The sequence below is a fragment of the Panthera uncia genome, chromosome F1, assembly GCF_023721935.1.
Source record: "Panthera uncia isolate 11264 chromosome F1, Puncia_PCG_1.0, whole genome shotgun sequence".
NCBI lineage: Eukaryota > Metazoa > Chordata > Mammalia > Carnivora > Felidae > Panthera > Panthera uncia.
In genome coordinates, this window is record NC_064813.1 from 15575634 (window position 1) to 15603100 (window position 27467).

Here is a 27467-nt window from a genome sequence, read left to right on the forward strand (position 1 = left end):
ATGGGGGGTGGGAGGGAGGGCAGGGTGGGTGATGGGTATTGAGGAGGGCACCTTTTGGGATGAGCACTGGGTGTTGTATGGAAACCAATTTGACAGTAAATTTCATATATTAAAAAAAAAATAAAATAAAATAAAATAAAATAAAATAAAATGTATTCCATTCTTATTCCAAGAAAGTCTAACTTAAATTTTGTTAGCTAAGTCCGTACAAAGACCAACCAATTAAAAGAAAAATCTTGTTAAAGACTTGTTTGACTTGTTAAAGGCAAGTCAAAAGACCACATGTGTATGAGTATGTACAAAAACATACTCTCAATATAAGCTAAATATTATTAAAATGTAGAATCTTTTCTATATGATATAATAGGGTTCCCTGGACTTGGCTCTCAAAACTCTCTTTTAACTAAAAACAATCAAAGATTTCCAAGAGATGCAATGTCTAAAGTAACTCCTGGAACTATAACTGTGCTCAGAAGGACCAGAATTACCCCAGTTTGAAAAGGTTTTTCAAATGGAAATAAAAGATGCTAAAAGGACATAACTAGAACACACCTATACAGACACATATAGCTGCAAGGAGGAGGGAAAAGCTTAGAGAATTAAATGAGTTAATTTAGTTAATGTTTAATTGTTAATATTATGTTAACTGTTAATAACTGCTAATATTATATTAAATGTTAATAACTAATAGTTAATATGTTCAGTTAATTTAGTTAATATGTACTAATAGTACATTATTACCGGCAAGAGAAGAAAGCAGGCAGACAATAAAGAAACATAATCATGACTCAAGTGAAAAACTGGATTTTTTGCAACTTCCAATCTCTTTTTAATTACTATTAATACTTCTAATTAGGATTGAAAGAGGTTCACTGTAGGTATTTTAGGGTTTTTGGATCGCTTACTACTTCACAGGAGAAGGCTAGATTTCCTTTTCTTTCATTTTCTTTTTCAAGCTTGCGATACTGTATCTGTCTGGTGCTGTTAGTAGAGAACAAAGAACTCTGGAAGCAGACAGACATTCTAAACTGTATTCCAGACGACACTGTAAAATCATGTTATTACAATCATTACAACAAATGTTGAGTTATTCAGGGACAATCTGAACCAGTTGGGAGTTATTTTGGCTAGAGTTTCTCACAGTTCCAGAGGTGCTTTAAGGCAAGGACAGGGTTGGGTACAAACCTGGAGTCCACAGCACATTTTCAGTATATATATATAATCTGTCTCTAGAAAGAAACTTAAGAATATTGGCATTTAGTTAGAGCTTAAAAAAAATTTTTTTTAATTAAATTGGTATGCTTTCCTGTTGATTCTGTGAACCATTTCATCTTTCTCAGAAAATGAGAACATAGACAAGACTATAGTAGGACGTAGGATTCTTTAGTTTGAGTGTCAGATGAGGGGACATGGTGACCAAGGAATGGGTTTCCTTATAGGCTGTATGAATTAAAACAATTTCAGAGGCATGCCTGGTTCATGAAGTACTAGTTATGTGTTGTGTCAGAAGTAAGAAGCCTTAGATGGGGCACCTGAGTGGCTCAGTCGGTGAAGCATCCGACTTCAGCTCAGGTCATGATCTCATGGTTTGTGAGTTCAAGCCCTACGTCGGGCTGGCTCTCTGCTGTCAGCGCTGGGAGCCCGCTTCGGATCCTGTTTCCCTTTCTCTACCCCTCCCCCAGCTGCGCACACAGGCTCCCTCTCCCTCTCTCTCCAAAATAAACATTAAAAAAGTTAGAAGAAGAAGCCTTGACATTAAGAAGTCAGGAAAACAGGATGAAAAATAAATGATACATAGTGAGCACCAATGTTGGAAGCAGTGCTGGTTCAATCTGGGATACAAAAGAAGAAGTCCAGCATCACTATCTACACTGAAAAGAAAATGGCAAATGGAGCTCCAGTACTGTTTTAACCCCACTGTGTATATGGAATTATAGCAGGAGCAAAGAGCCAAATAAAATTTCTTCCTGCTTCAATGACTCTGCTCAGACCAATTCTGCTTATAGTCTCGGCGGGGAAATGACACAGTTTAATGGTCTCTTCAAATATAAACATCTATATAAGCCTCGGTTTATGTTGTTCATTATCTAATATACAAAATTCAATGTAACAAGATTTAACTTTAATAGGATACCATCTACATTCTTGAAATGTTGAAATTTTCTGAGGGGGCAACTTTATTAAACTCAAAGATTTACTATTTAAGTTGGGGAAAAAGACAAGGTTTCCTTTCAAGCCCAAATGTAACGCTGGTTCCCTGGTTCATACCTTGAAGCAGGAGGCTCTATAAAGGAGCTGGACAACATGCCCAATGCTAGTTTTAGAGGCTTGAGGAAACCGTGGCTCCAACCTTTGCACCACAAAGAGAACCAATACTTTTCTTGACAAAGCAGAACCATCTTCCAAGGCCAAGAGAACCAGCTTTAGAGCTTCCTCCTGCATTGCTAGGAAAAGTTGGGCAAAACCAGAATTTATCATATGCAAAGATAAGACACATCTATTTATTAGAAGGGCAATACTCAAAAACTTCTGCAGGTGCCACTTAATTAATGGGCAACACAACACAAAAACACAAAAAGTATTCACAGTTATACTTTCTAACTATTTTGGGGCAATTTTATACTACACTCTATATATTTTATTTAAGAAAACAGATAAAAAATTAATACATTCAAGAAATATCTCTATCAAAATGAAAACTTTTGCCATTAAAAGTTTTAAGTGCTCTAAAAAACTGACATGGAATTGCCCAAGCCATGATCGTCAAGTGGGATATTATTTTGTAACAACAGAATATTGCAAAGAACTAGTCTTTCTACATGGCACTTACAGTTCTGACACCATACTTTTAGAATTACTGGCATAATAAATATCAAACTTTAATCACATACCTGGTCCAAGGAACTGGCAGCCCCTAGCTCTGACTGCTGCCCAGAGATTGGAGGACAGTTGCTGAGGATTTTGGTGTTGAAGAATGAGCTCTGTAACTGTTCGTTCACCTAAAGATCGAGCTGCTCTCATAGCACGAATCCGGCCTTCCTCTTCCACAAGTTGGCAGTGGACCAGAGTCACCAGCTTCCTCTGCATTGGGCGACTCAGAACACTCTGAGTAGTGCTATTCAGACCCACTCCTTTAAAAGAGAGTAAAAAGTTATTTCTAGGTTTACAATGCAGCTTTTAAGAGTCCAAAAAAATTTCCTCTGATGGGCTGACTGACTTCATGGATATGTGAACAGCTCTGGTTTCTACTAGGATATTTAAAATAAACAAGAGATAAAATGATATAAATAAAAGCCTCGTTTTCATTTTAAAAATATACAAAAGTTGTTATATCATGTAAAAATAATATTCATTGTAACATTAAATATATTATTATTCATCACAACCATGGAGGGACAAAATTAATAATTAATTTAAGACCCAAATCTTGAGGTCATAACAATTCTGGCATATTATTTCATAACAGTTAATTTTATGTTCCTATTGAAACGATAAGCCATAATGGCAAGGCGGTAACAGCAACTCCCAAGTTTATTACACTCTCTATGGCACATCGTATAAAACTGAAAAGAAGGCAGACAATCCAGAGTTGTCAAATGGCGGGGAGCCCTCCTGAAACCACTAGTATATTCACACTTACTTTTGCAACTCATTCAAATGTTTCCAACATCACATAAACTTTAAATTCATCTGTTGGAATGGTTTGTAATGATACTATTTAGTACTAGTGGGTTTGACTTACAATAAATAAGTGAATTTCATTAACATTCACTTACACCCCACCATTTTTATGGTAAGAAAAGCATCTTTCATAAACATTTATTTGGCACGGATAGTTGCATCTGATTCACCTCTAGCACTGCTGAGTGGTTTCAGGTACAATGCTAATTCTTCTACACATTTCTTGGCTTCCTCATAATGCTTTGTATCTTCAACCCCACTACACAGAGTAATGGGCTGCTGCTCAGGGACCTTGAGGTCAAAAAAAAGGTCTGTATGAGTGCACACTAATTAATTAAACAAATGTCTTATTAAGTATATTTTATGCACTGCTACTCTAACAGTGGTAACATCAAAACTGCCACTAAATTTACTGAAGCCTTTCAAAAGACCTTTTCTATACTAACACACTAAATTTAATGCATTATTTTGGTTTTATAATCGCTTTACTAAAACATAATTTGTATACCATGTAGGCGACCCATTTAAGATATATAATTCAATGGTTTTTAGTATATTCACAGGTGTGTAACCATTACAATTTTAGAACATTTTCATCACCCCGCCAAAGAACACCATACTCTTAACTGTCACCCCTCCCATATTTCCTCCCAACTCCCCACCAACCATAAGAAAATACTAATTGGCTTTCTGTCTCTTGTGGATTTGCCTATTTTGGACATTTCATGTAAACAGAATCATAGAGTCGTGCAGTAACTTCCAAAGTGACTACACTACTTTGCATTCTCACCAGCAATAAGAGTTTCTGTTGCTCCACATCCTCACCAGCATTTGGTGCTGTCAGTGTTTTGGACCTTGAAGCTATTCTAACTGGTGTGTAGCAGCATCTCGTGGTTTTAATTTGTAATTCCTTAGTGGCAAATTACGTCGAGCAACTTTTCATCAGCTCATTTGCCATCCGTGTATCTTCTCTGGTGAGGCGTCCAGATCTTTGCCCATTTTAAAATTATGTCCTTTTTATTATTGAGTTGTAGGAGTCTTTATTACATCTGAGACACAACTTTTAGATCTATGAGTTACAATTATTTTCTCTCATTCTGTGAGTTGTTCTTTCACTCCGATGGTGTCCTTTGAAGGACAAAGTTTTAAGTCTTCAGTTCAATTTATCCTTTATTTCTTGTACTTTTCGTGTCCTATCTAAAAAAAACCTCACTGCCTATTCTAAGGTCACAAAGACTTATGCCTATATTTTATTTTAAGAGTTCTGTAGTTTTAACTTTTACATTGGTTCATTTTGGGTTAATTTTTGTAGATGGCGTGAAGTAGGGGTCCAAATGGATTCTGGTACACATTTGGATATCCAAGTTTTCCCAGCACCATTTGTTGGAAAAACTGTCCTTTCTTCACTGAATGGTCTTTGCAATGTTGTCAAAAATCGTTTCGTATGTGTGAGTTTATTTCTGGACTCTATTTTACTGATCTAAATGTTTGTCTTTATACCAGTATCACACTGTCTTCATCACTATAGCTTTGCAGTTTCAAAATCTGGGGTGTGATTCCTCCATCTTTGTTCTTTTTCAAGATTTTTTTGACTATTTTGTGGTCCCTTCTGATACCATATAAATTTTAGGGTTTTTTGTTGTTGTTGTTTGTTTCTTTTGGGAAAAAAAAACAAAACACCACCACACATTGGGACTTTGACAGAGCTTACACTGAATTGGTAGATTTCTTTGGGTCTGCCAATCCAGGAACGTGCAATGTCTTTCCATTTGTTTATGGCTTCTTTAATTTCTTTCAACGTTTTGTAGTTTTCAGTGCATAAGCCTTTCACCTTTTATTCCCAAGTATTTTATTATTTTGATGCTGCCATAATGGAATTGTTTTCTTAGTTTCCTTTTGTATTGTTCATTGTTAGTGTATAAAAATGCAACTAATTTTTGCATGTTGCTTTTATATACTGCAACTTTGCTTAATTCACGCATTAAGTCAACAGTTTTTTAATGGAACTCTTCAGGGCTAAAATAGTGGCTACTATATATTAAAATGCCCTATCCTCAAATTTCATAAACATTAGTTGTTTCAGGTAAGGTATGACATAGTCTTACTCATTTTGCAGAAAGGAGTTCATCTTTAGACAACTTCATGAAAAAAGCAAGCCTTGGTTATTTGCTATTTAACATTTATTTATTTTTGAGAGACAAAGAGAGACAGAGAATGAGCAGAGACAGAGGGAGACACAGAATCTGAAGCAGGCTCCAGGCTCTAAGCTGTCAGCACAGATTCCGACGCGGGGCTCAAACCCATGAACCATGAGATCATGACCTGAGCCGAAGTCAGTTGTTTAACTGACTGAGCCACCCAGGTGCCCCCTTGGTTATTTGCTATTTAAAAAAAAAATAGTGTATTTCTAAAATTATTATCCCTATTAAGTCCATTTTTAAAAAATGTTTCCAAAATGTGATAGCAGGATTTTCAAAATAAAAAGATAAATGATTATGAAATGAAAAATTAAGTACAAGAAGAAATAGGATCAACTGCACTTTCCCTTTTGACAAATATTTTATAGTGTTGGTGACATCACAAGAGAGGTTTATCAATAAAAGAAGTTTTCTTTTTGAATAAACTACTCTATTCTCTTTATCTCCAACATACGTAATATCAACCTTTCCTACATTTTAGCAGTTTACATCAAGACTGATCTAGAAAATATTAATGGGGCCAGATCCAAAGTTCTAGCATATCTATTCGGAAAAATGACTTATGATAAATATATGGCATTTCAGACTCAAACTATGCAAATTTAGCAAGGGATTACTTAAGTAACTATCTAGCTTCCAAAAACTCACCTCCCTTGACTTTGTGAAATCTTCTGAGGATACTACTGATCTCTACTTTGAGAATACTGAGAGAAAATTTTCAGAATATTACCATCAGAACTGCCAGACTTACTTTTACCTTTATTTAGGTAGCTAGGGATATATTTCCTCCTACTCTAGAAAAATGATTCCCAAAGGCTATGCACTCTACAGTTTTTGTCACCTTCTTCATCTTTCATTTGAGTAGTGTCTACTAAGTAAAATTATCTGAAGTAGCTTCACTTCTCCTATTTAGTAAAATGCAATGGTTTTTATGAGTAATATTTTCCCCAATATTAAGAGGTCCTTTAAAAAAAAAAAAAAAAAGAAGGGGAATCTGGGTGGCTCAGTTGGCTGAGCGTCCAACTCTATTTCAGCTCAGGTCATGATCTCACAGCTGTGTGATCAAGCCCCATGTTGAGCTCCGCACTGAGCCTAGAGCCTGCCTGGGATTTATTCATTCATGCATTCATTCGTTCATTCGTTTGTTCTCTCTCCCTCCCTCCTCCCCCTCTGCCCCACACATCCTCCCTCTCTCTCTCTCTCTCTCTCTCGAAAAATAGTCCTTGTGATTTGCCTCTTAGGTTTCTCTAGTGATCTCAATAGCTAAGATTGTTGAGAAAGGCTGACCACCAGATTAAATGACTGTTATGACGGAGGAACACTGCACTACAACAATAAATCTCCCAACACACTAAAATAAAGGGTCTGCACGGTACTGAACAGAACTTTATCTATTTAGATAGAAGGCAATGTTGCCCAATTTGAATTCAACAAGTTTCTCTTAAGAGGAAAACACATACACTCAGAGATTAAAAAGAATAAGTCACCCATCTTACCTGAGCACCCACTAGCTGCAGCAATGCTGAGTTCACGGGGAGGAGCTCAATGTCTGTATTGATAGTGGTCTGGTCAAATGGGCAAGCCTTGCGGTGGAGTTTATTCAGGCACATCTTGCAGACAGTATGGCCACAACCCAAACTGATGGGCTTTCGAATTGTTTCATCGAAAGTCTGAGTGCAAATTGGGCAGGAGAGGAAATCCGTCCACTGTGGAGCTTGTACAGGCATTGTTACTGGAGTTACAATTCACTAACACACACACACACACACACACACACACACACACACACACACAATAATCTAAAGCAAAGATTCCACTGGAATCAAAATCTTTGAAAAAAGTTTTTTTTTTAAATATCTTCCGTAGATACAGTCAGCACATAGTGTGAAATATAACCTGGAAAACAAACAGAAAAAAAAAGAAAAAAATTAGTGTGTTTTCCTTTTCAATTAAACTGCATTCACACTCTATTACCTACAATCTTTTATACCACATTTATATCACTATGGTCCACTGTTTTGCACTTTCATAGAATAAAGTCATAAATAAAACTTCTAGTCTCATCTCCTTGCTGTAGAGATGTGGAGTGGACCCCAGAAAGATAAAATAACTTGCCCAAGGTAACAAATGAAGTTAGTAACAAGGTTAGATCCAGGATCTAAATCTCGCAAATTTATCTAAGTCTACGATTGTTTTATATTTAAGAATTAGCCTTTTTAAAGTGGCTAATAATATTGTTTCTTGAGCTGCATACCAGTTACATGAATCTGTTCAGCTGTGAGCATTTATCAAGCTCTACACTTATGATATGTACACGTCTGTGTATGTTATACCTCAAGACAGAGTTTTTAAAAATTGGCCTAAAATTAAAACTACCTCAAAATATTTTATCATCAAATTGGGTATCAGATAACAAAGAGTCTGTGAAATTTTTTAAAGTCTTTTTAAGGGTTTTAGACACCGTTATGAATTTTATTTACCAGTAGTTAGTTACCTTTAAGCCCCTGCTATGGCCTACACCTGTTGCTATAGTGTGCTGTGTTAGAACAATGCATAGTTACAATTATTTACTTCAAAAGATTTTTTTTTAACTCTCAGATTTATTAATGGTACAACAATTATAGTTCAAATTTCATTTCCTACCGTCTTTTTTGGCAGAAGATAAAAGCCAAATTGACTTATCACCTGTGTCTAACAGAAATTTTTTTTATATATAAAATTCAACCTAAAACTTACAGCACATCTTAAATAATATGTACTATTTATCTAACTGTAGTTTCTAAAAATGAGAATTGATGTACAGAAGAAAGTAACAGTATCATAAGTTGTTAAAGATGTGATTATGCTCAAGAGAAACTGCTTACAAAGATGAAAACAATTAAGCTGTAATTAACTAGGAAAGTAAATTATCTATATACCTTATTCTTTGAGCATTACATTTACTTCTTGCTTTATTGAAACAACTCAACCTTAAATGCAAACCCACTATTGATGACAGAACAGTTTTCATTAGGTATGTTAAAAATTTATCCATTCATTCAACAAATATTTACTAAGCACTACTATGTGCCAGACTGAATTGCTAGGGAAACAGTGAAACAGCACAGTCATAATATCTGCCTTCTGAGTAATCTTAGCTTTGTTTGTGTTTTTGCAAAGGTGCTATAAGATACATATATTTTACCAAGTTAATTTCATGTTCAGGATCTAAAATTAGAGTTATCTGCATGTGTGTTAAAATAGCCCTTGCAATAACAAGAATGGGCAAAGAAATAGTTCATTTTTTTTTAAACTTTATTTATTTTGAGAGAGCATGCTGTGTGCATACATGCAAGCAGGTGAGAGGCAGACAGAGAGAGGAGAGACAGAATCCCAAGTAGGCACCATGGGGCTGGATTTTACAAACCATAAGATCATGACCTGAGCAGAAACCAAGAGTCAGATGCTCAACAGACTGAGCCACCCAGGCACCCCAAGTTATCTGCATGTGTGTTGAAATGACCCTTGCAATAACAAGAATGAGCAAATAAAGAAATCACTCACATTTTGATTTCTATAATGTTTTAAAGATAAAAACTTCTAATACAATAGATTTAATCAAATACATTATGAGTAGCTACAAGTATGATTATAATAAATTATTACTACTTAATAAACTGAAACTCCTCTGGAATGTTAAAAAAAGAAAATACAGTATCTAATTATTCACTTGTAGACTCAAATGCTAGATTTGTACATTGGTTTGCAGAATGCTCAAAAAAAAGGGGTAAATTTTTAGAGAAGACATAATGTTCAGAAAAGGAACTGAAATTAGCCATAAATTGCTTGCTGAACTTGATTAAGTAGATAAAGCATCACTCACATAAACTTTTCTATAGATTAGCATGGCAACATATATCAATGCCTGCAAAGAATCTGATCCTGTTAATCTCTGCAAAGAGAGTTTAATGGTTCCTTCCTTTTTACTAGTATGGCTTTCTAGACAACTTAAAACTTGTTCATCTTAAAGTACAGGTAAAACAAAGCACTTAATTCTCTCAAACACTATAAACTACACAAACCCCCAAAGGGCACAAAATATATAGTAAGATGTTGGGGCATCTGGGTGGCTCAGTTAGTTGAGCATCTGACTCTTGATTTCAGCTCAGGTCATGATCCGGGGGTCATGGAATTAAACTCCAGGTTGGGCTCTGCGCTGAGTGTGGAAATTGCTTAAGATTCTCTCTCTCTCTCTCTCTCTCTCTCTCTCTCTCTCTCTCTCTCTCACTCTCTCTCTCTCAAATAAATGTATAATAAATGTTTTTATACCATGTCATAACTTTTACTATGAATACAGCTATTTGCCACATACTATGCTAAACGCCTTACACAGAACACATAAAAGGTAGGTAATTACTGTTATCCCATTTTACAGATATGAGAAGTGGAAGTTTAGAGAGGCTGAGTAAGATAAAAAGAAATAGAGCTAAGATATTAACCCAGATGTTCTGGCACAAAACCCAAACTCTTACCCAGATCACCATTCACAAATAAAAGGTTAAATATAATGTAGGAAGAAACTACTTGCGATTTCATTCAAAAACCAATGCCACAAAGCTGCATTCCCTAATACTAACTTCACAGTAATTCTGCTAAACTTACTGCCAAATCTATGGTCAGGCCCTTGTTCTAATCTCATTTGTCTTCTCAATGAGATATGAAACAGACAACTACTAACTCCCTGCTTCTTGAAACCATCAATGAACCACATTCCCCTCATCCTTTCTAACTCACTGGCTGTTTTTGATCTCTTAAACTCCTAAATGCTGGAATCATCAGGTCTCTATTTTGAGTTTTCACATCATTCTCCAGCCAAAATCCTGAAAAAGCTTTCTATTATATTTAGAATAAAATCTGGATTTCTTATTCTTGTTTACAAAACCCTAAATGATATGACCTGTAATTATTTCTCCAACTTCATTTTCTAACACTTATCCTCACCTTAGTATGTTAGTACTAGGTATTCTATCTAATCTTTGAATTGGATCGCACTCTTCATCACTTAGATGCCACCAAAAATGTCACATCCTCCCTGGCCACTTAAAACTCCAAATCATTCTATAGTCCATCGCTGTACTTAAATTCTCTACAAAACATTTACATTATCTATGTTACATTTTTCTTCTTATATTTTTATTTGCTTACTCCATATCTATCTAATATTAGAATATAGACTCCACAAGAGCTGAGATCTAATCTGTCTTGTTCACTATGAAAGCTAATAGCTCCCCACTATAATTTAGACTACGTAAAGTTTTTGCCTATAATTTCAAGAGTTGACAAGACATGCGAAAATCTGTTCATAAAATTGTAAGTGACTTAAAAACTCTTAAATTAAGAAATTCTAATCTATATTATTCTTTAATGAGTCTTAAAATTGCAAGCAACTTTTTGAGATTTACGACATCTGACACTGTGCAATATGGAAAACAGGTAGAAAATATGATCAACATCAGTTTTACAGACTTGAAAACTCACTGCTCTCCTACATGGTCTCAGAACTGTGCTGCCACAAGTTTTCCAAATTATTCTGTTGTAACAAGTTGTAACAAGATTTTTTAAAAAATGTTTATTTAATTTTGAGAGAGAGAAAAACAGTGGGGAAGGGGCAGAGAGAGAGAGGGGGACAGAGGATCCAAAGCAGGCTCTGGTGCTGACAGCAGAGAGCTTGATGCAGGGCTCAAACCCACGAACTGTGAAATCATGACCCCAAGTCAAAGTCGGACACTCAACCAACTGAGACACCCAGGCGCCCCACAATAATTGTTTCAAATACAATCACAAAATTCTATTGGTAAAAGACACTTTAGAGATCATCTGGTTCTTGCCTAATTTTTCAAGATGAGGTAACATTCTTATGTCCCAATCAGTAGCAAGTATTATTAAACATTTTCAAACATCTCCTTCCATTCAATCTTTAAAACCCAAAGAACTTGGAATCACTTTCCTTCTTTTTGCAGAGAAATAAAATTAACATTCAGAGAACTCTGTGCAAGGTCACATAGGTGTAGCAAAATCAAGACACAACCACCTCGGATCAGTACTTGACACTGAAGCCTGTGCACTTGCCACTGTACCAATTCGACATGAAGAAGACCAAAAACAAGACAAGTAAAAGAGTTACAACGTCATGCAGCTTGATAACGGCAGAGCCAGGATTAGAAACCAAGTTTCTAGTTTTAGTGTCCCCGGCACCCCTATCAGACTGCCTTGAAAATAAACCTATCACCACCCCTTGATTTTTAAAATATCCTTGCATACTAACATGTCTCCGGAGGTAAGGGAAAAAAGCAAAAATGAACTATTGGGACCTTATCAAGATAAAAAGCTTCTGTGGGGCACCTGGATTAATAATAAGCACTATAATAATAATAATTGGTTAATAAGCACTGCCCTTCTGCTTAGGTGATGGATCTCATAGTTCATGAGTTCAAGCCCCACATGAGGCTCTGCAGTGACAGTGCGGAGCCTGCTTAAGACTCTCTCTCTGCCCCTCCTCTAATTGCGCTTTTTCTTGGTCTCAAAATAAATAAATTTTTTTAAAAAGATAAAAAACAACTGCGCAGTGAAGGAAACAGCAACACCAAAAGGCAACCAACGGAATGGGAGAAGATATTTGCAAATGACATATCAGATAAGGGGTTAGTATCCAAACTCTATGAAGAACTTAAACTCAACACCCAAAGAACAAATAATCCAGTGAAGAAATGGGCAAAAGGCACAGACAGACACTTTTCCAAAGAAGACCTCCTGATGGCTAACAGACACATGAAAAGATGCTCGACATCACTCATCATCAGGGAAATACAAATCAAAACCACAATGAGATACCACCTCACACCTGTCAGAATGGCTCACATTAACAACTCAGGCAACAACAGATGTTGGCGAGGATGCAGAGAAAGGGGAACTTTTGCACTGCTGGTGGGAATGCAAAGTGGCACAGCCACTCTGGAGGTTCCTCAAAAATTAAAGATAGAACTACCCTACGACCTAGCAATTGCACTACTAGGTATTTATCCAAAGGATACAAAAACGCTGATTCGAAGGGGCACATGCATCCCAATATTTATAGCAGCCCTATTGACAATAGCCAAATTATGGAAAGAACCCAAAAGTTCATCAACTGACAAATGGATAAAGAAGATGTGGTGTGTATATACACAACGGAATATTACTCAGTGATTAAAAAGAATAAAATCCTGCCATTTGCAATAATGTGTATGGAACTAGAATGCATTATGTTAAGTGAAATAAGTCAGAGAAAGACAAATATCATTATTTCATTCATATGTATAATTTAAGAAACCAAACAGATGAACACAGGGGAAGGGAAAGAAAAATAAGATAAAAACAGAGAGGGAAGCAAACCATAAGAGACTCTTAAATACAGAGAACAAACTGAGGGTTTCTGGAGGGGTGCTGGATGGGGGGATGGGCTAAATGGGCAAGGTGCATTAAGGAGGACACTAGTTGGGATGAGCAATGGGTGTTATGTGTAAGTGATGAATCACTAAATTCTACCCCTGAAACCATTATTATGCTGTATGTTAACTAACTTGGGATTTAAAAAAAAAAAGAAAAGGGTGGGGGCACCTGGGTGGCTCGGTTGGGTTAAGCCTCTGACTCTTATTAATTCTGATGATCCCAGGGTCATGGGATCAAGCCCTGTGTCAGGCACTGTGCTGAGCATGGAGCCTGCTTGGGGTTCTCTCTCTCCCCCTCTCTCTGTCTCTCCCCTGCTTGCACACTCTCACTTTCTCAAAAAATAAACAAACATACATGCATACATTTTAAAAAAGGGAGAGAAATAAATTGAAAAAAAGAAATAAAATAAAATAAAATATCCTTGTACACTAAAACTACAGTTAACAATATTTGGCTTGTATCAAGGCATCCATTAACCTTGGAAATATGTAAAATTGTTTATATACACATGCTCATTCCTTCAGGAATAGGATCCAGGGCTTTTATCAATTCTCAAATTTTTATCAGTTCTCAAAGGTTTTATTTGAGGAGGAAGGGAAGGGGAAAATAAGAATCACTGACTCAGATGGGGTACCTGGGTGACTCAGTCGGTTAAGCGACTCTTGATTTCATTTCAGTTCTCCTGTCATGATCCCACAGCTGACAGGGCAGAGCCTGCTTGGGGTTCTCTCCGCCCCCACCCCACCCCCTGCTCAAGATGTGTCTGTCTCTCTGTCTCTCTGTCTATAAAGAAAAAAAAGAAAAGAAAAGAAAAGAGAGAAGAAATCACTGATTCAGACATACTGAAATAAAGTAACTAGTGAAAACATAAGAATATAAAAAATAAAAATAGTAATTTATATGAACATATATTTCCTCTGTATTTGCACCACAATCTCAACAAACTCTTGTAAGTTCTTTAAAAGTGATGTTCACGTGCACCAAACATTTTTTTAAATGATTACACCAAAATGTCTCCTTCTCACCCCTATCTCTCATCCCTCTAGTCCTCACTTCCATCCACCTGCACAGACAAACCCCTGGTTTATTTTCTTTTCGGATTCTTTATCCATATAGGTCAATATACAAATATGTATTATTAACTGGATAAAAAGTATTTTAAATGCTGTCATTTGCAACTCTTCTCTCTTTCTGTACTAAACCAGTGTTTCTTAGAAATTATACCCTAAAAACCTTTCTCCATTCCCAGTAAAAATTAAACATTCAGTTACTTGCATAAAAATCTTTTATGGGTTTTTACTATGTGCCCAGCACTAGGGATAAAAAATAGTGAACAAGCAAGTCTTTGCAAGTCTGCACAGAGCTTCCATCGTTTCTTTCATTACCCATATAAACAACAGAGACACAAACTAAATACATGACTCCAAGGCATGGTAAATGCTATCAAGGTAAAGGTAAAAGACAGAGACAGAAGTGCATATAACAGATAATCTAAACAAACTGGGATGAGGTCATGTTCCCAGGGTATTAATGGATATGAACAGATGGAAGAAAAAGGTCTGGAAAGATGTCAAACAAAATTAACAGCAAGTTATACAGTTGGGCAGCTTATAAAATTAATCATGAATTTTATAAGTGCAAATAATTTTGAAACAATGAAAACAAGAGAAGCTAGAGTACATTTAGAACACAATTTAGGCTACTTCTAAGATAAATTATTGTAAGACTAAAACATTTCTCCTTATTAAACGGACTGCTTTATACATTTGAACATCCAAATTCTCAAAACTTAGTTGTTTTTTTTTCAAAATGCATTAAAAACTTTTTATAACTTCTCTATAATTTACCTGTTTCAAAGAACTAGCACATTTTATTAATTTTATGTATCATTTCATCTCAACATAGTAAAATCAGGTATATAGTTGCTAAACTCTTGCATTTTCCAGTAAAATAGTTCTTAGAGACAACTATAACAAACTTGATAGAATAAACACATAGAATCAGCACCCAGTTCTTCACTAAAAATAAAAGCATTCTAGGGGTGCCTGGGTAGCTCAGTTGGTTAAGTGTTTGACTCTTGATTTCGGCCTAGGTCATCTCATGATTCATGAGGTTGAGCCCCACACTGGGCTCCATGCTGATGGTGCACAGCCTGATTGTGTTTCTCTCTCTCTCTCTGTCCCTTCAGCACGCACGTGCTCTCTCTCTCTCTTAAATAAACTTAAAACAAAAAACAAAAAAAAACAAAAAAAACAACAACTTTCTTTTGATCAGAAAGATAGGTATGAAAGACCGAGGGAAAACAGTATTTTAAAAGTTTGATTTTGCTTGGGAAATTTGATGATTATGAATAGTAACTCAATCTTTGATGATTCTATTTTAGGAACTATAAAATCATAAAGCAAAGATTTTTTTTTTGAACGTCAAAATGTTATTAACTGTAGTTATTAGATCTAAGAACAATTTCCACTTCCTCATTCCTTAAACATCTTTCTCCAAAGTCATCTTTCTAAACATTCCCCAAGTTTTCCCATAAACAGATGTTTACAACATCCTCAACCACAAAACATATCTAAATTATACAGGACACATGGCTTAGTGAATGTAGTAAACCTTCTCTCAGTATGGAGTAAACCTATGAAATAAACTGACAGTGGCGCCTGGGTGGCTCAGTTGATTAAGCATCCAACTTTAGCTCAGGTCATGATCTCACAGTTCATGAGTTCAAGCCCTGCATTGGGCTCTGTGTCTTCTCTCTTTACCCCTCCAGTGCTCGCATTGTTTCTCTCTCAAAAATAAATAATAAACGTTAAAAAACAAAAAGAAATAGGGGCACCTGGGTGTCTCAGTCGGTTAAGTGTCCAACTTCGGCTCAGGTCATGATCTTGTGGTTCACAAGTTTGAGCCCCTCATCGGGCTCTCTGCTGTCAGCTCAGAGCCTAGAGCCTGATTTGGATTCTGTGTCTCCCCTCTCTGTCCCCCCCCCCCCCCCCCACCCCACTCGTGCTGGGTCTCTTGAAAGAAAGAAAGAAAAAGAAAATGACTAAAATACTAAACACCAATATCCAGATTCTTTAAGCTTTTTCAGAGCAAGGTTCTGTCAGGAAAAAAAAAAAGTCCTAAATAATTCTATTCATCAAAGCACATGTGCTCAAGGCCTCCAGACAACTCATTGTGTGTTAGGGGTCAGTCAGCCCAAACCTAGCTCAACAGGAGTAATTCTACTGAAACCTTTCTAATCTGAAAAGCATGGATGATGAACCCTCTTTATTTCTAACAAAAATCCAAACAAGTGACTGTTACTCAATGATGAAAGCAATGGTTAACCTTCCTATCAGTTAAAACAAGGCCTATTCCCCTCTGTAAATGGCAAGTCGTAATCTTTACTGTTACTAATTGGTTATACATAACAACATGATAAATAGCAATCAGTTCACCTTGAAGAAGGCCTAAATTTTAAAATATCATAACTTCCTCAAGAATATTAACATTTTTACACAAGGAATAGTGCTCATAAGTACTACAGACAAGATTATGATATGGTACAGAAAAAGAGCTTGGTTTTCTGAAAATAAACCATGTGTCAGGTATTATGCTAGGTGTTTTCAGATGCTTTTCTCGTTTAAGTGTGCACCATAAATCTAAAACACAATATGAACTACCACCAGTAACCAATATCTGTTAAGTACCAAGTAGGTGCCAACACTTTCAGTGCTCTATATACAGTATCTAATTAATTATTCACAGCAATGCTGTAATGCATGTATTACCTTCATTTTAATGATAAAGTAAAGAAACCAAAGTACAGAGAAGTACCCAAAGACACAAAGCTAGCAAGTGGCAGGACTATGATTTAAGCCTGGCCAGCCTAATTCCCAAGCTGGTAGTGTTAAATACCGTAACTTGTGCCATCTTACAGATGACCAATAGTCCTTAGGGAAGGAGAACTTTTGTTTTTTAACATTCATTTGAGAGAAAGAGAGACAGACAGAGGATCCGAAGAAGGGGGCTCCACTAAAGAGAGCCCAATGTGGGGCTCGAACTCATGAACTGTGAGATCATGACCTGAGCTGAAATGAAGAGTCCCACACTTAACCAACTGAGCCACCCAGATGCCCCAAGGCCAAGGCAGGGAACTTTTAAGGGTGATGGAAATGTCCTAAAATTGAATTGTGATGACTGCACAATTCTGCAAATTTACGAAAAATCAATGAATTGTGCACTTAAAATATGTGAATTTTATAAGTATGTAAATTATGTCAATAAAGCTATTAAAAATCATTAAAGTCTTTTTTAATAAAGAGTCTTAGTCTTCAAATTTTTAAATGCAATACTTTAAAAATACAGGGGTGTGTGGGTGGCTCAGTCGGTTAAGCATCCAACTCTTGATTTTGGCTCAGGTTGTGATCTCACAATTCAGGAGTACAAACCCTGGGTCGGGCTCAGTGCTGACAGTGCAGAAACTGCTTGGGATTATCTCTCTCTCCCTCTCTCTGCCCCTCCCCTGCTCGCTCTCTCTCGTAATACATAAATAAACTTAAAAAATATATAAAGACAATAGCCCTAATTAAAAGCTAAATTATATTGCTTTGAAGATTTCATTTAACTATATTATAAAGTGGGGCGCCTAGGTGGCTAAGTCAGTTAAACGTCCAACTTGGGTTCAGGTCATGATGTCACAGTTCATGGGTTCCCGTCAGGCTCTGTGCTGGCAACTTAGAGCTTGGAGCCTGCTTTGAATTCTTTGTCTCCCTCTCTCTGCTCATACCCTGCTCACACTCTTCCTCTCTCTCAAAAATAAATAAAACGTTAATCTATACATGTATTAAAAACTGACATCTAAAAAATTATTAAAGGGGTGCCTGGCTCAGTCAGTTGAGTGTCCGACTCTTGATTTCAGCTCAGGTCATGATCCCACGGTTATGGAAGAGAGCTGATGACCCCCGGATTGGGCTCCGCACTGAGCTGAAGGTGGAACCTGCTTAAGATTCTCTCTCCCCGACCCCAACCCCCACACCTCTGCCCCCATCCCCTGCTCGTGCTCTTTCTCTAAAATAAATAAATAAAAAGTTATTAAAAATGTATTACCATCTCCTCTACACAGGTTCGTTTTATCTGCCTCTGACTTAGAGGGAGAAAATGGAAATGAAATTCATCAAGCATCTAATCTGGGCCAGTCACCCCTCTGAGGCATTTTTATGCCCATTTTATAGATAACACTTGAGCTTCAACAGAATTAAATAACTTGCCTGAAGCTGATATATTGTGAGCTGAGACTACAACTCAGCTCTTATGTGAATCTGAGGTATAAGCTGCCCTGAGAAAGATATATTAAGCAAAACCTTATTTTAAGAAGAAACCCTTGGTTTCCTCACACTCTACCCTACGAGAGGAGTTTAACTCTGTATTCTTGGTCGTAATTTAATTTGTAATCTCTCTGGAACATTTCCATAGCAACTAACATGCAGGGCAACATCAGAGAACATTTTTAACAATCTTGAAAAACAAAGCAAAAAAACAGGAAATCAAAACAAAAAGAAGAAAAATCAATGAAGGCTTATTATAATAATTCTCAGTGTTATAATTCTCAGCAGAGTATCAATTAATTTACAGATGAAATACTAGTCTCAGATTTTTAAGGAGGCTCAAGGTTTTTCCAGCAATAATGTCCTATGAAGAAAGACCCAATTTTTTATTTATTTATTTTTTAATGTTTATTTGCTTTTTGAGAGACACAGAGTACAGAGCAGGGGAGGGAGAGAGAGAAAGGGAGACACAGAATCTGAAGCAGGCTCCAAGCTCTGAGCTGTGAGCACAGAGCCCAACACAGGACCCAAACTCAAGGACCGTGAGATCATGACCTGAGCCGAAGTCGGACGCTTAACCAACTGAGCCATCCAGGCGCCCCAAGACTCAATTTTGATTGTAAAAATATCTTCCCAAAATATGTGAACACACATTGTAGATGTAAATAAAATAATGTAAACGCTAATGTCAGTACAAACGGACAAATACTTCAGACAGGTATAGAGAGAATAGCTTTGGATTTAGAGGGAGGAAAGCCTAAAAGATAGGGCTTGATAAAAAGTGTTGAGAAAGCAGCAAAGGGATCATTTAGATGGCTTATTTAGCCATCCAGTATTTAGAAGGACAAAAAGAAACATTTCTACCTGCAGCATAATGCCAAATTTAGAAGAAGAAATAGTAAAAACAGATAAAACCATTCATTCATGGAGAAGCTGCCTAATCTGAAGTTGAAGTGGTACTCCAGAAAGTGAATGACAACCTCTAACTTTGTGTGCACAGTTTTAAAGCTCCAGGTTTTTATTCTACGTTAAGTTACACGTTGTGTGTAAATGTGCTACACTGAAGAGGACATCACCAGTTATTAAAGAGGTGGCAGAAAAGCATCATCTTAAAAAGAAAAGGGGGAGGTGAGGGGCTAGGGCGCCTGGGTGGCTCAGTGGGTTAAGTGTCCGACTTCAGCTCAGGTCATGATCTCACAGTCCGTGAGTTCAAGCCCCGCATCGGGCTCTGTGCTGACAGCTCGGAGCCTGGAGCCTGCTTCGGATTCTGGGTCTCCCTCTCTCTCTGACCCTCCCCTGTTCATGCTCTGTCTCTCTCTGTCTCAAAAATAAATAAACGTTAAAAAAAAAAAAAAAAAGATGATTAAAAAAAAAAACATAAAAAAAAAGAAAAAAGCGTTCATCTTTAAAGCATCTGTGGAATACTTAGAAAACTTCGCATTATAGCAAAACAGCCAAAGGTTACTTCACTTTTTCAGCTTCTGCATTAATCCTCCACTGAATATTACATATACTATATTGTTAACTAAGTATGTTATCACCATTTAGTGGTGTTCAAACATCAACAATACAACAAGAACTAATAATAACCAAAATCAGGAATATTCTGGAATACACTTGGCATTTTAGTTGATCTGTTATTTTGTTAATTGCTTTCAGATTAAATGCAAATTTCTGATATTGGTTGTTTTCTTTGTGAAAATTGATGTCTTCTTAATTAAGCCTCTTTTCTAAATCCTAAAGATAACTCAGCCCCAACAAAAAAGATCCATGAATAATTTTTGGCGCCTAGGCCAAATATTTTAACTAGACTTTAAATAGTTTTTCAGGTCACGTTTTGAAATCTCTCCTCCTGCTGCAATAATCGCTCATTTTCAGAACAGGAAGTTTGTTCCTTTGGTCTCCAGAAGTTATTTTGAGACGCAATGACAAACCTGATTGGCAAGTATTCAGTAACCATGAATGTAGGGGTAAATGCTCACGAGGAAAAATAAATCTAACCTGTGCCCCATAAACTCATATTTCAGACTGTCAATTACTAACCTATAGACTCCTGAGGAGTTCAATGAAATTGAGATAGTTTATTGGGGCAGCACTAATAATCCATTTCTTCAATTTATCCCTCTTTACTAGTTCTTTCCTTCCCTACAGGCATGGTTAAATCCTTGTTCAGAGGAGCTTAAAAAACATTTATGTCTCCAATCTTTAATTAAAAAAAAAAAAAAAAAAAAGTTGGGGCACCTGGCTGGCTCAGTGGAGTGTGCAACTCTCGATCTCAGGGTTGTGAGTTTGAGTCCCTCAATGGGCATAGAGTTACTTAAAAAATAAATAAATAAAAGTCATTCAATCCCTGTCCTTGTCCTCTTCTTAGGCTCTTTCTCTACTCCCTCACCTTTCAGTTTTAAAACTACCCACTCTATCCCAACCACTATGTTGAAACATCTCTTAACAAACATGTCAACAACCTTCTTTTAAAATTCAATGGTTCTGTCTCAGTCATTAATTTCTTTATATATAGCATTTAATAATGTTGGCCAGTTATTCCTACAAATGCTGTCCCCTTTTGGTTTCTATTATGACATACTGTCCAGATAATCCACTAATGGCAAGCCACTCCATGCGTGTCTCTGTCGAGAGTTTCTCCTTCTCTGTCCATCTCTGGAATATATGATTTTCCAGAATTCCTACCTCAATTCTTTCCTCTACAAAATTTCCCCGAGTAATTCCATCTATTTTTCAGCTTTCAAATACCGACTACATGCTGATGATTTCCAAATCAGTATCTCAAGTTCAGACCTCTCTTCTTTTTTTTTTAATTTTTTAAATGTTTATTTATTTTTGAGGGAGAGACAGAGTGAGAGCAGGGGAGGAACAGAGAGAGAGACACACACAGAATCTAAAGCAGGCTCCAGGCTCTGAGCTGCCAGCACAGAGCCTGATGTGGGGCTTGAACCCACGAACTGTGAGATCTTGACCTGAGCCAAAGTGGGACATTTAACTGACTATGCCACCCAGGCTCCCCAGACCTCTTTTCTCAATGCCAACCAGAGCCATATAATCAATTGGTTACTAGCCATCCATGTCTAACTAGCATCCCAAATCATTTCAACCTTACCAAAAACCTTTGTTCCCTATGTCAATGATGAGTCACTTACCCATTGACAGAAGCATGGGGCATCATCAACTGACTTTTCCCTTTTCCTCAAACCCTTCCCCCTTAACTAATCAGTCACCAAGCCCTATCATTTCATTTTAATGTTTCCTTAAACCTTCCCATCCATTCCCAGTATCTAAGTTTAGGTTACCAACATCTCTTACCTAGATTACTAGATTTCTTAACTATAGTTATCCCTGTTAACAATACCCTCAATAGAGCAATTAGCTAAGCCATAACTAGACTCTAAGTTCCTTAAAATCAGAGAGTCTCTTGGTTTTTTTTCCCTCTCATGATTTTCTCTATGGTTTTAATACAGAAAAAAGTCAGCCAACACACATTAGCAAATGTATCAAGCTGGAGTATTTCTGTTTTCTCCAACAAAAAGTCAACTGAGCTAATGGAAAGCTTGCTGCTAGGGAAGAAACCTAGGGCTTTACCATCTAGACTAGCATGCACAGGTCAACAAGGATTTATAGGAGTTGAATAACATTATGAACCAACTAGACCTTAAAGACATCCAGAGAATACCTAACAACAGAATTCTTTTCAGGTACACACGGAACAATCTCCAAGGCAGACCATATGCTAGACCATAAAACAAGTCTCAATACATTTAAGAGGACTGAAATCGCTAAAGTTATGTTCTCTGACCACAATGGAATGAAATTACAAATAACAGAAAGAAATTTGGGGAATTCACAAACATAGGGAAATTAAACCACAATAACCTAAATAACCAATTAAGTCAAAGAAGAAGTGAAAAGGGCAACCAGAAACTATTTTGAGATGAATGACAAGATATACAATACAAAAACTTATAAGATGCAACTAAAGCAAGGTTTAGAGAGAAGTGTGCAGCTTTAAATGTTTACATTTAAAAAGAGGGGCGCCTGGGTGGCTCAGGCAGCTGAGCCAGACTTTAGCACTCTGGTCTTGATCTCATAATTCGTGGGTTCGAGCCCCTCATCGGGCTCTTCTGCTGTCAGCAGAGCCCACTTCAGATCCTCTGTCTCCCTCTCTCTAAAATAAACATTAAAAAAAAAAAAAAAAAAAAAAGAGGGAGGTGGGTAGGGGGACGGGTGAAATAGGTGAAGGGGATTAAGAGTACACTTACCATGATGAGTACTGACTAATGTATAAAATTGTTGAATCACTACATTGTACACCTGAAACTAATGTGACACTATACGTTAATTACACCGGAATTAAAATTAAAAAAAATAATAAGACAAAAAACTAATAAACAAGAAAAAAATTAAAAACTTGAAAAAATCTCAAATCAATAATCTTACTTTGCACCTTAAGACACTGGGGACAAAAAAGATATTTAACATCAGCAACATAATGACAAACTCTCTGTGGCCAAAATTTAACATTGGTAACAAGTAACTCCAATTTTAGACAATTACTCCCCTAAACTTACAAAACAAACTTGTAAGCCAGACATTAAAAGCCTAAATATTTTTTAAAAATTTTTTAAAAGCTTAAAAATCCAAGTATTCTTATACCCCAGTTTAAGAATAATTAGATTATCAGGCGTAAATGCAATTAAAATAACCGATAGTTTGCTCTCCAGTGCACACACACAATTTCCATTTTGGAAGAAGGAGATTTTAAGAAGGTACCTGAAGGTTTATAAACTCAAATATAAAATCCAGGTTTTTATTTCATTATTTTAAGCAGGCACCTTTTAACATGGGCAAATGAGTCTTAATATATCAAAGCTGGCAAACAGAGAGAAAAACCCTCAACTTTATCTTTCAGAAGGCCTCTGGGATACCACTTATTAGCAAGCTATGCTAGCATTCCTATCTTTGAAGGAGATAATCATAGGTTAAACATAAACAAATGGAGACTTGAAAGAATGCTAAGCTCTAAAACAGTAACAGAATTTACTATGGGTTAAAATATTCCAAAAACTTGGGGCTCATGGGTGGCTCATGAGTGACTCAAATGTCTTTGGCTCAAGTCATGATCTCACAGTTTGTGAGTTCAAGGCCCACATCAGGCTCACTGCTGTAAGCACCAAGCCCACTTCAGATCCTCTATCTCTCTGGCCCTCCCTTGCTCATACTCTCAAAAATACAATAAACCTTAAAAAATATATTCTAAAAACTTAAAGTATATTATCTTTTAATTATAATAACCTTATAAAATATTATTACACCCTTGAGACAATCAGGACCTAGACAGAGAACAAAACAGAGAAAAACTGTCCAAGCTCAGTCCCCTGGAACAATCAGCCCCAATGTGAGCTGCTAGATGACTCAAGCTGCATGAGTGACTTAAATGGAGACCAGCAGCAGAACCACACAGCTAAATCCTGCCCCAAATGCTGACTCAAAAGTGTAACCAAATAAAAGGTTGTTTTCAGCCACTCAACTTAGATATCTAATTGTTATATAATTAAAGCATAACATAACATGTATAAATTTCATCATAGCGTTTTGAGAATACATAATACTGAATGTAATAGTGACCCTGAAACACGAAAAGTTCTCAATTGAATTACAACCTTTTAAAAGTGTGAATCTATCCTCATGAAGGCCCTAAAAATTACTAATATACTGAAGTACCTTCATAAACACAACATGCCTAAATTTAGTTTCTTAATCCTACAGCATAAATTAATACTAAGGGGAGAAGCAGTCAAGTATACCAAAATGATAACATTTTCAAAGCACAGCATGGATGACACGTCCTCTAGAAAAAATAGGTACCAACCACTTAAACTCAATGTAAATCTGTCTAAAACTTATTATATTCCAACTTAATACTTGTCACCCATGCTAACAGTCCTTCATGCTGATGTGCCAGAGAAGCATTATTAACTCTTAACATTGATAGATTCGTATACTCCCAAGTTAGATGTTGTTAGTATTTACTGGTTATAATCTAAAGACTTAACTTTCCTTAACATCATCACCTTAGTGATCTTCAGCAGGTTATACTTCTTTTTTCCTACCTACAACTATCTTTATACACTCTCCAAAACTATTCCCTCTTCACCCCCAAATCCCACTTGGGATATGAGCGCCAAGCCCTTAGAGATCATCTCATTTAATCCTCCAACAACCTCCTGAGATAGCTATCACCACTACTGACGAAGGAAGGAAGGAAAGAAAACAAAGTTACTCAGCTAATTTAGTGGTCTAGTCATAATATGAACCCACGTTTGTCCAATTCTTTGCAAAGCCTGTACTTTTTCTACTGTAATACAGTATCTTCCAACTTCCAGCACCTGTAATTTTTATTGAATTAATAATTATTTTATTAGCCAAAAATAAAGATCTAAATTAAATGGTGCCTGTTTTACGTTTAACCTGAGCATGATCAGTTTCAAATTAAGTAAATTTAGTACAGGACCCCTGGAACTATTTAAGCCTACCAGCTTATTTTTTAATTAGGTTATTGCAACTAATACATTCCTTTTGAAGAGAATCACAAGGAACATTTTATTAGAACTTTTCACTGAGAATCATCACAGGACTAAAACAGAAAATGAATCTTATTTTCTATATATTTTAAGATACTTAAAATGTGTTAAAGTGTAGCTTACAGAAAGGCATACATAGAGATCAAGAATGGTCGGTTCAATGAATTATCACCAAGTAAGCATACCTGTACAGCTGACCCTTGAACAATACTGGTTTGAACTGCATGGGTCCATTTACATGCAGATTTTTTTTTTTTTTTTTAAAGAGTTGACAGCAAAGGCACAAGGCGTTTACTTACAACTGCCCATCCTAGTCTCCACAGACCAAATCAAAGGTGACCGGCACAGAGTTTGTACCTGTTGCCCTGAGAACCCAGGGAGACCAGACCTGTGGAGGCAGTCAGCAGTCCCAGGGCACCCTGGGATGGGGCAGGGCTTCGGGTCACCCTCTGGGTGAAGGGTTGTATATGTGGGGTGGGTGAGTCAGGCACAGGGGGGCTTGGCAGAGAGGAGGCCGAGCTGAAAGAGGAACACATCCAGTGGCCTCAACCTCCAATCCTCCAGGCACTGGCTCCCCACCAAACACCCCCCAACAGGGCCCAGGCCCCAGAGTCTCTGGGAGGCCAGCTATACTTACATGTGGCTACAGCTGCCAGTGGCACAGGTCAATGCTACACTGCCAGGCAGATGAGACCTCTGTATTGTGCCTCCAGGCTTCCGCCACAGCCAGCCAGCCGCCAAGGTCACCAGGGTGCAGAATATCACCAAGCCAGGACCAGGCCTGCCCCTGGTACCGCCTCTGGCCTGGCCTGGCCTGCCTATAAGTGCATTTTTGTTTTCAATAATATAGTACGTAAGGAAGTAAATGTATTTCACCTTCCTTATGATTTTCTCAACATTTTTTCCCTCTAGTTTTAATACAGTATATAATATACACAACATACAACACACGTTTATCAACTTTATACTACTGGTAAGACTTCTAGTCAACAGTAGGCTATTAGTTGTTAAGTTGAGGAGTCAAAAGTTATAAGCAGATTTTTCACTGCATGGGGGCTGGCATCACTAACCCCCAAACTGCTCCGAGGGTCAACTGTATACCCAAGATATACAACATTACCACACCTCAGAAGGCCTCCCACACCATCCCTCCCAATCATTATTCTTTTATTCCTCCTCAAAGGTCACTACTATCCTAACTTCTAATACCATAGATTAAAAACTCTATACAGTGGAACCATCAGTATGTACGTGTGTATACATATATATATTCTTTTGTGTTTCAGCTTCCGAAGATAATTATAATAATTATTATAAAATAATATTATATTATATAATATTATAATAATTCAACATTATATTTGTTAGGTTTTTATTTTACATTCATACTTTTTAAACTATTACAAAACACTTCCAGTTAAACTGACCACAGTTAGAAAAATACCCTTCATAAGGTCATTTTTGAAGCAGTGATGACATTTGGATTTTGAACCCCAGCAGATTTCTGGTGGTGAACTGTAACAAAAACAGTAGTGGTGTCAGTAACAAAACTTGAGAACAGAGTCCCTCTTTACTCAAGAAAACCAAGCAACATATCCATCACAATAATAGCCCCCACTTCTTTCCTTCTACTTGCTTCTACTTTTCCCCAGGGAGCCTGTGCCTTAGGTGTCCTTGGTGGTGATCATAGGAGTGTGACTGATTCTAGAACTGGGCGACAAAGAGAAAACAGGGAGATGTACACAGAAGAGGTAAACTGCAACACACCTGTGATGCGTATAGGTGGGTGATCCTTGAGTATATCCTCGGACTTAGGGAATTTTTGCATTAGAGACATAATCTAACATACTTAATAATAGTGTTAATAAAATGTATTGTCCCCGTCACCTACTAGCCAAGACTTAAGGACATTTTCATTACTTTGTTTATTTTTATGAAATGTGTCTGATAGAATTCAAACCATCTCCACAAAACAAAATCACAGTGATTTTCAATTGCACATGCTTGAAAAATAATCCAACAACAAAATAAGAGGTATGGATTCATTTTCCAACTGAGAATTATTTCTAGACTGTTATCCCAGGCAAAAAATTACATTTCAGGACTTTAAAAAAAAAAGGACAAATTACTACATGGACTCCAAACACAGAAGCTTATAGCTACAATGTATCTGATTTATAAAATAAAAGGTATATAACTTGTAAATGAAGATATTTTGCTGA

General features: G+C 36.8%; 1 protein-coding gene across 6 annotated transcripts in view; it reads right to left on the reverse strand.

The window, feature by feature from the left end:
* The window catches only part of RC3H1 (ring finger and CCCH-type domains 1), an 85276-nt gene that overhangs the window by 41452 nt on the left and 16357 nt on the right, over positions 1-27467 (reverse strand). For 4 of the 6 annotated variants that reach the window (XM_049633991.1, XM_049633993.1, XM_049633995.1 and 1 more), the window contains exons 2-5: positions 7376-7775; positions 3852-3972; positions 2892-3131; positions 2269-2444 (exon numbers count right to left, since the gene is read on the reverse strand). In XM_049633991.1, the coding sequence (XP_049489948.1) occupies positions 2269-2444; positions 2892-3131; positions 3852-3972; positions 7376-7606 (768 nt within the window). In that variant the 5' untranslated portion in view covers positions 7607-7775. Of the gene's footprint in view, positions 1-2268; positions 2445-2891; positions 3132-3851; positions 3973-7375; positions 18333-27467 lie in introns of those variants that run through there. The other 2 variants (XM_049633994.1, XM_049633996.1) reach the window with 2 other exon arrangements.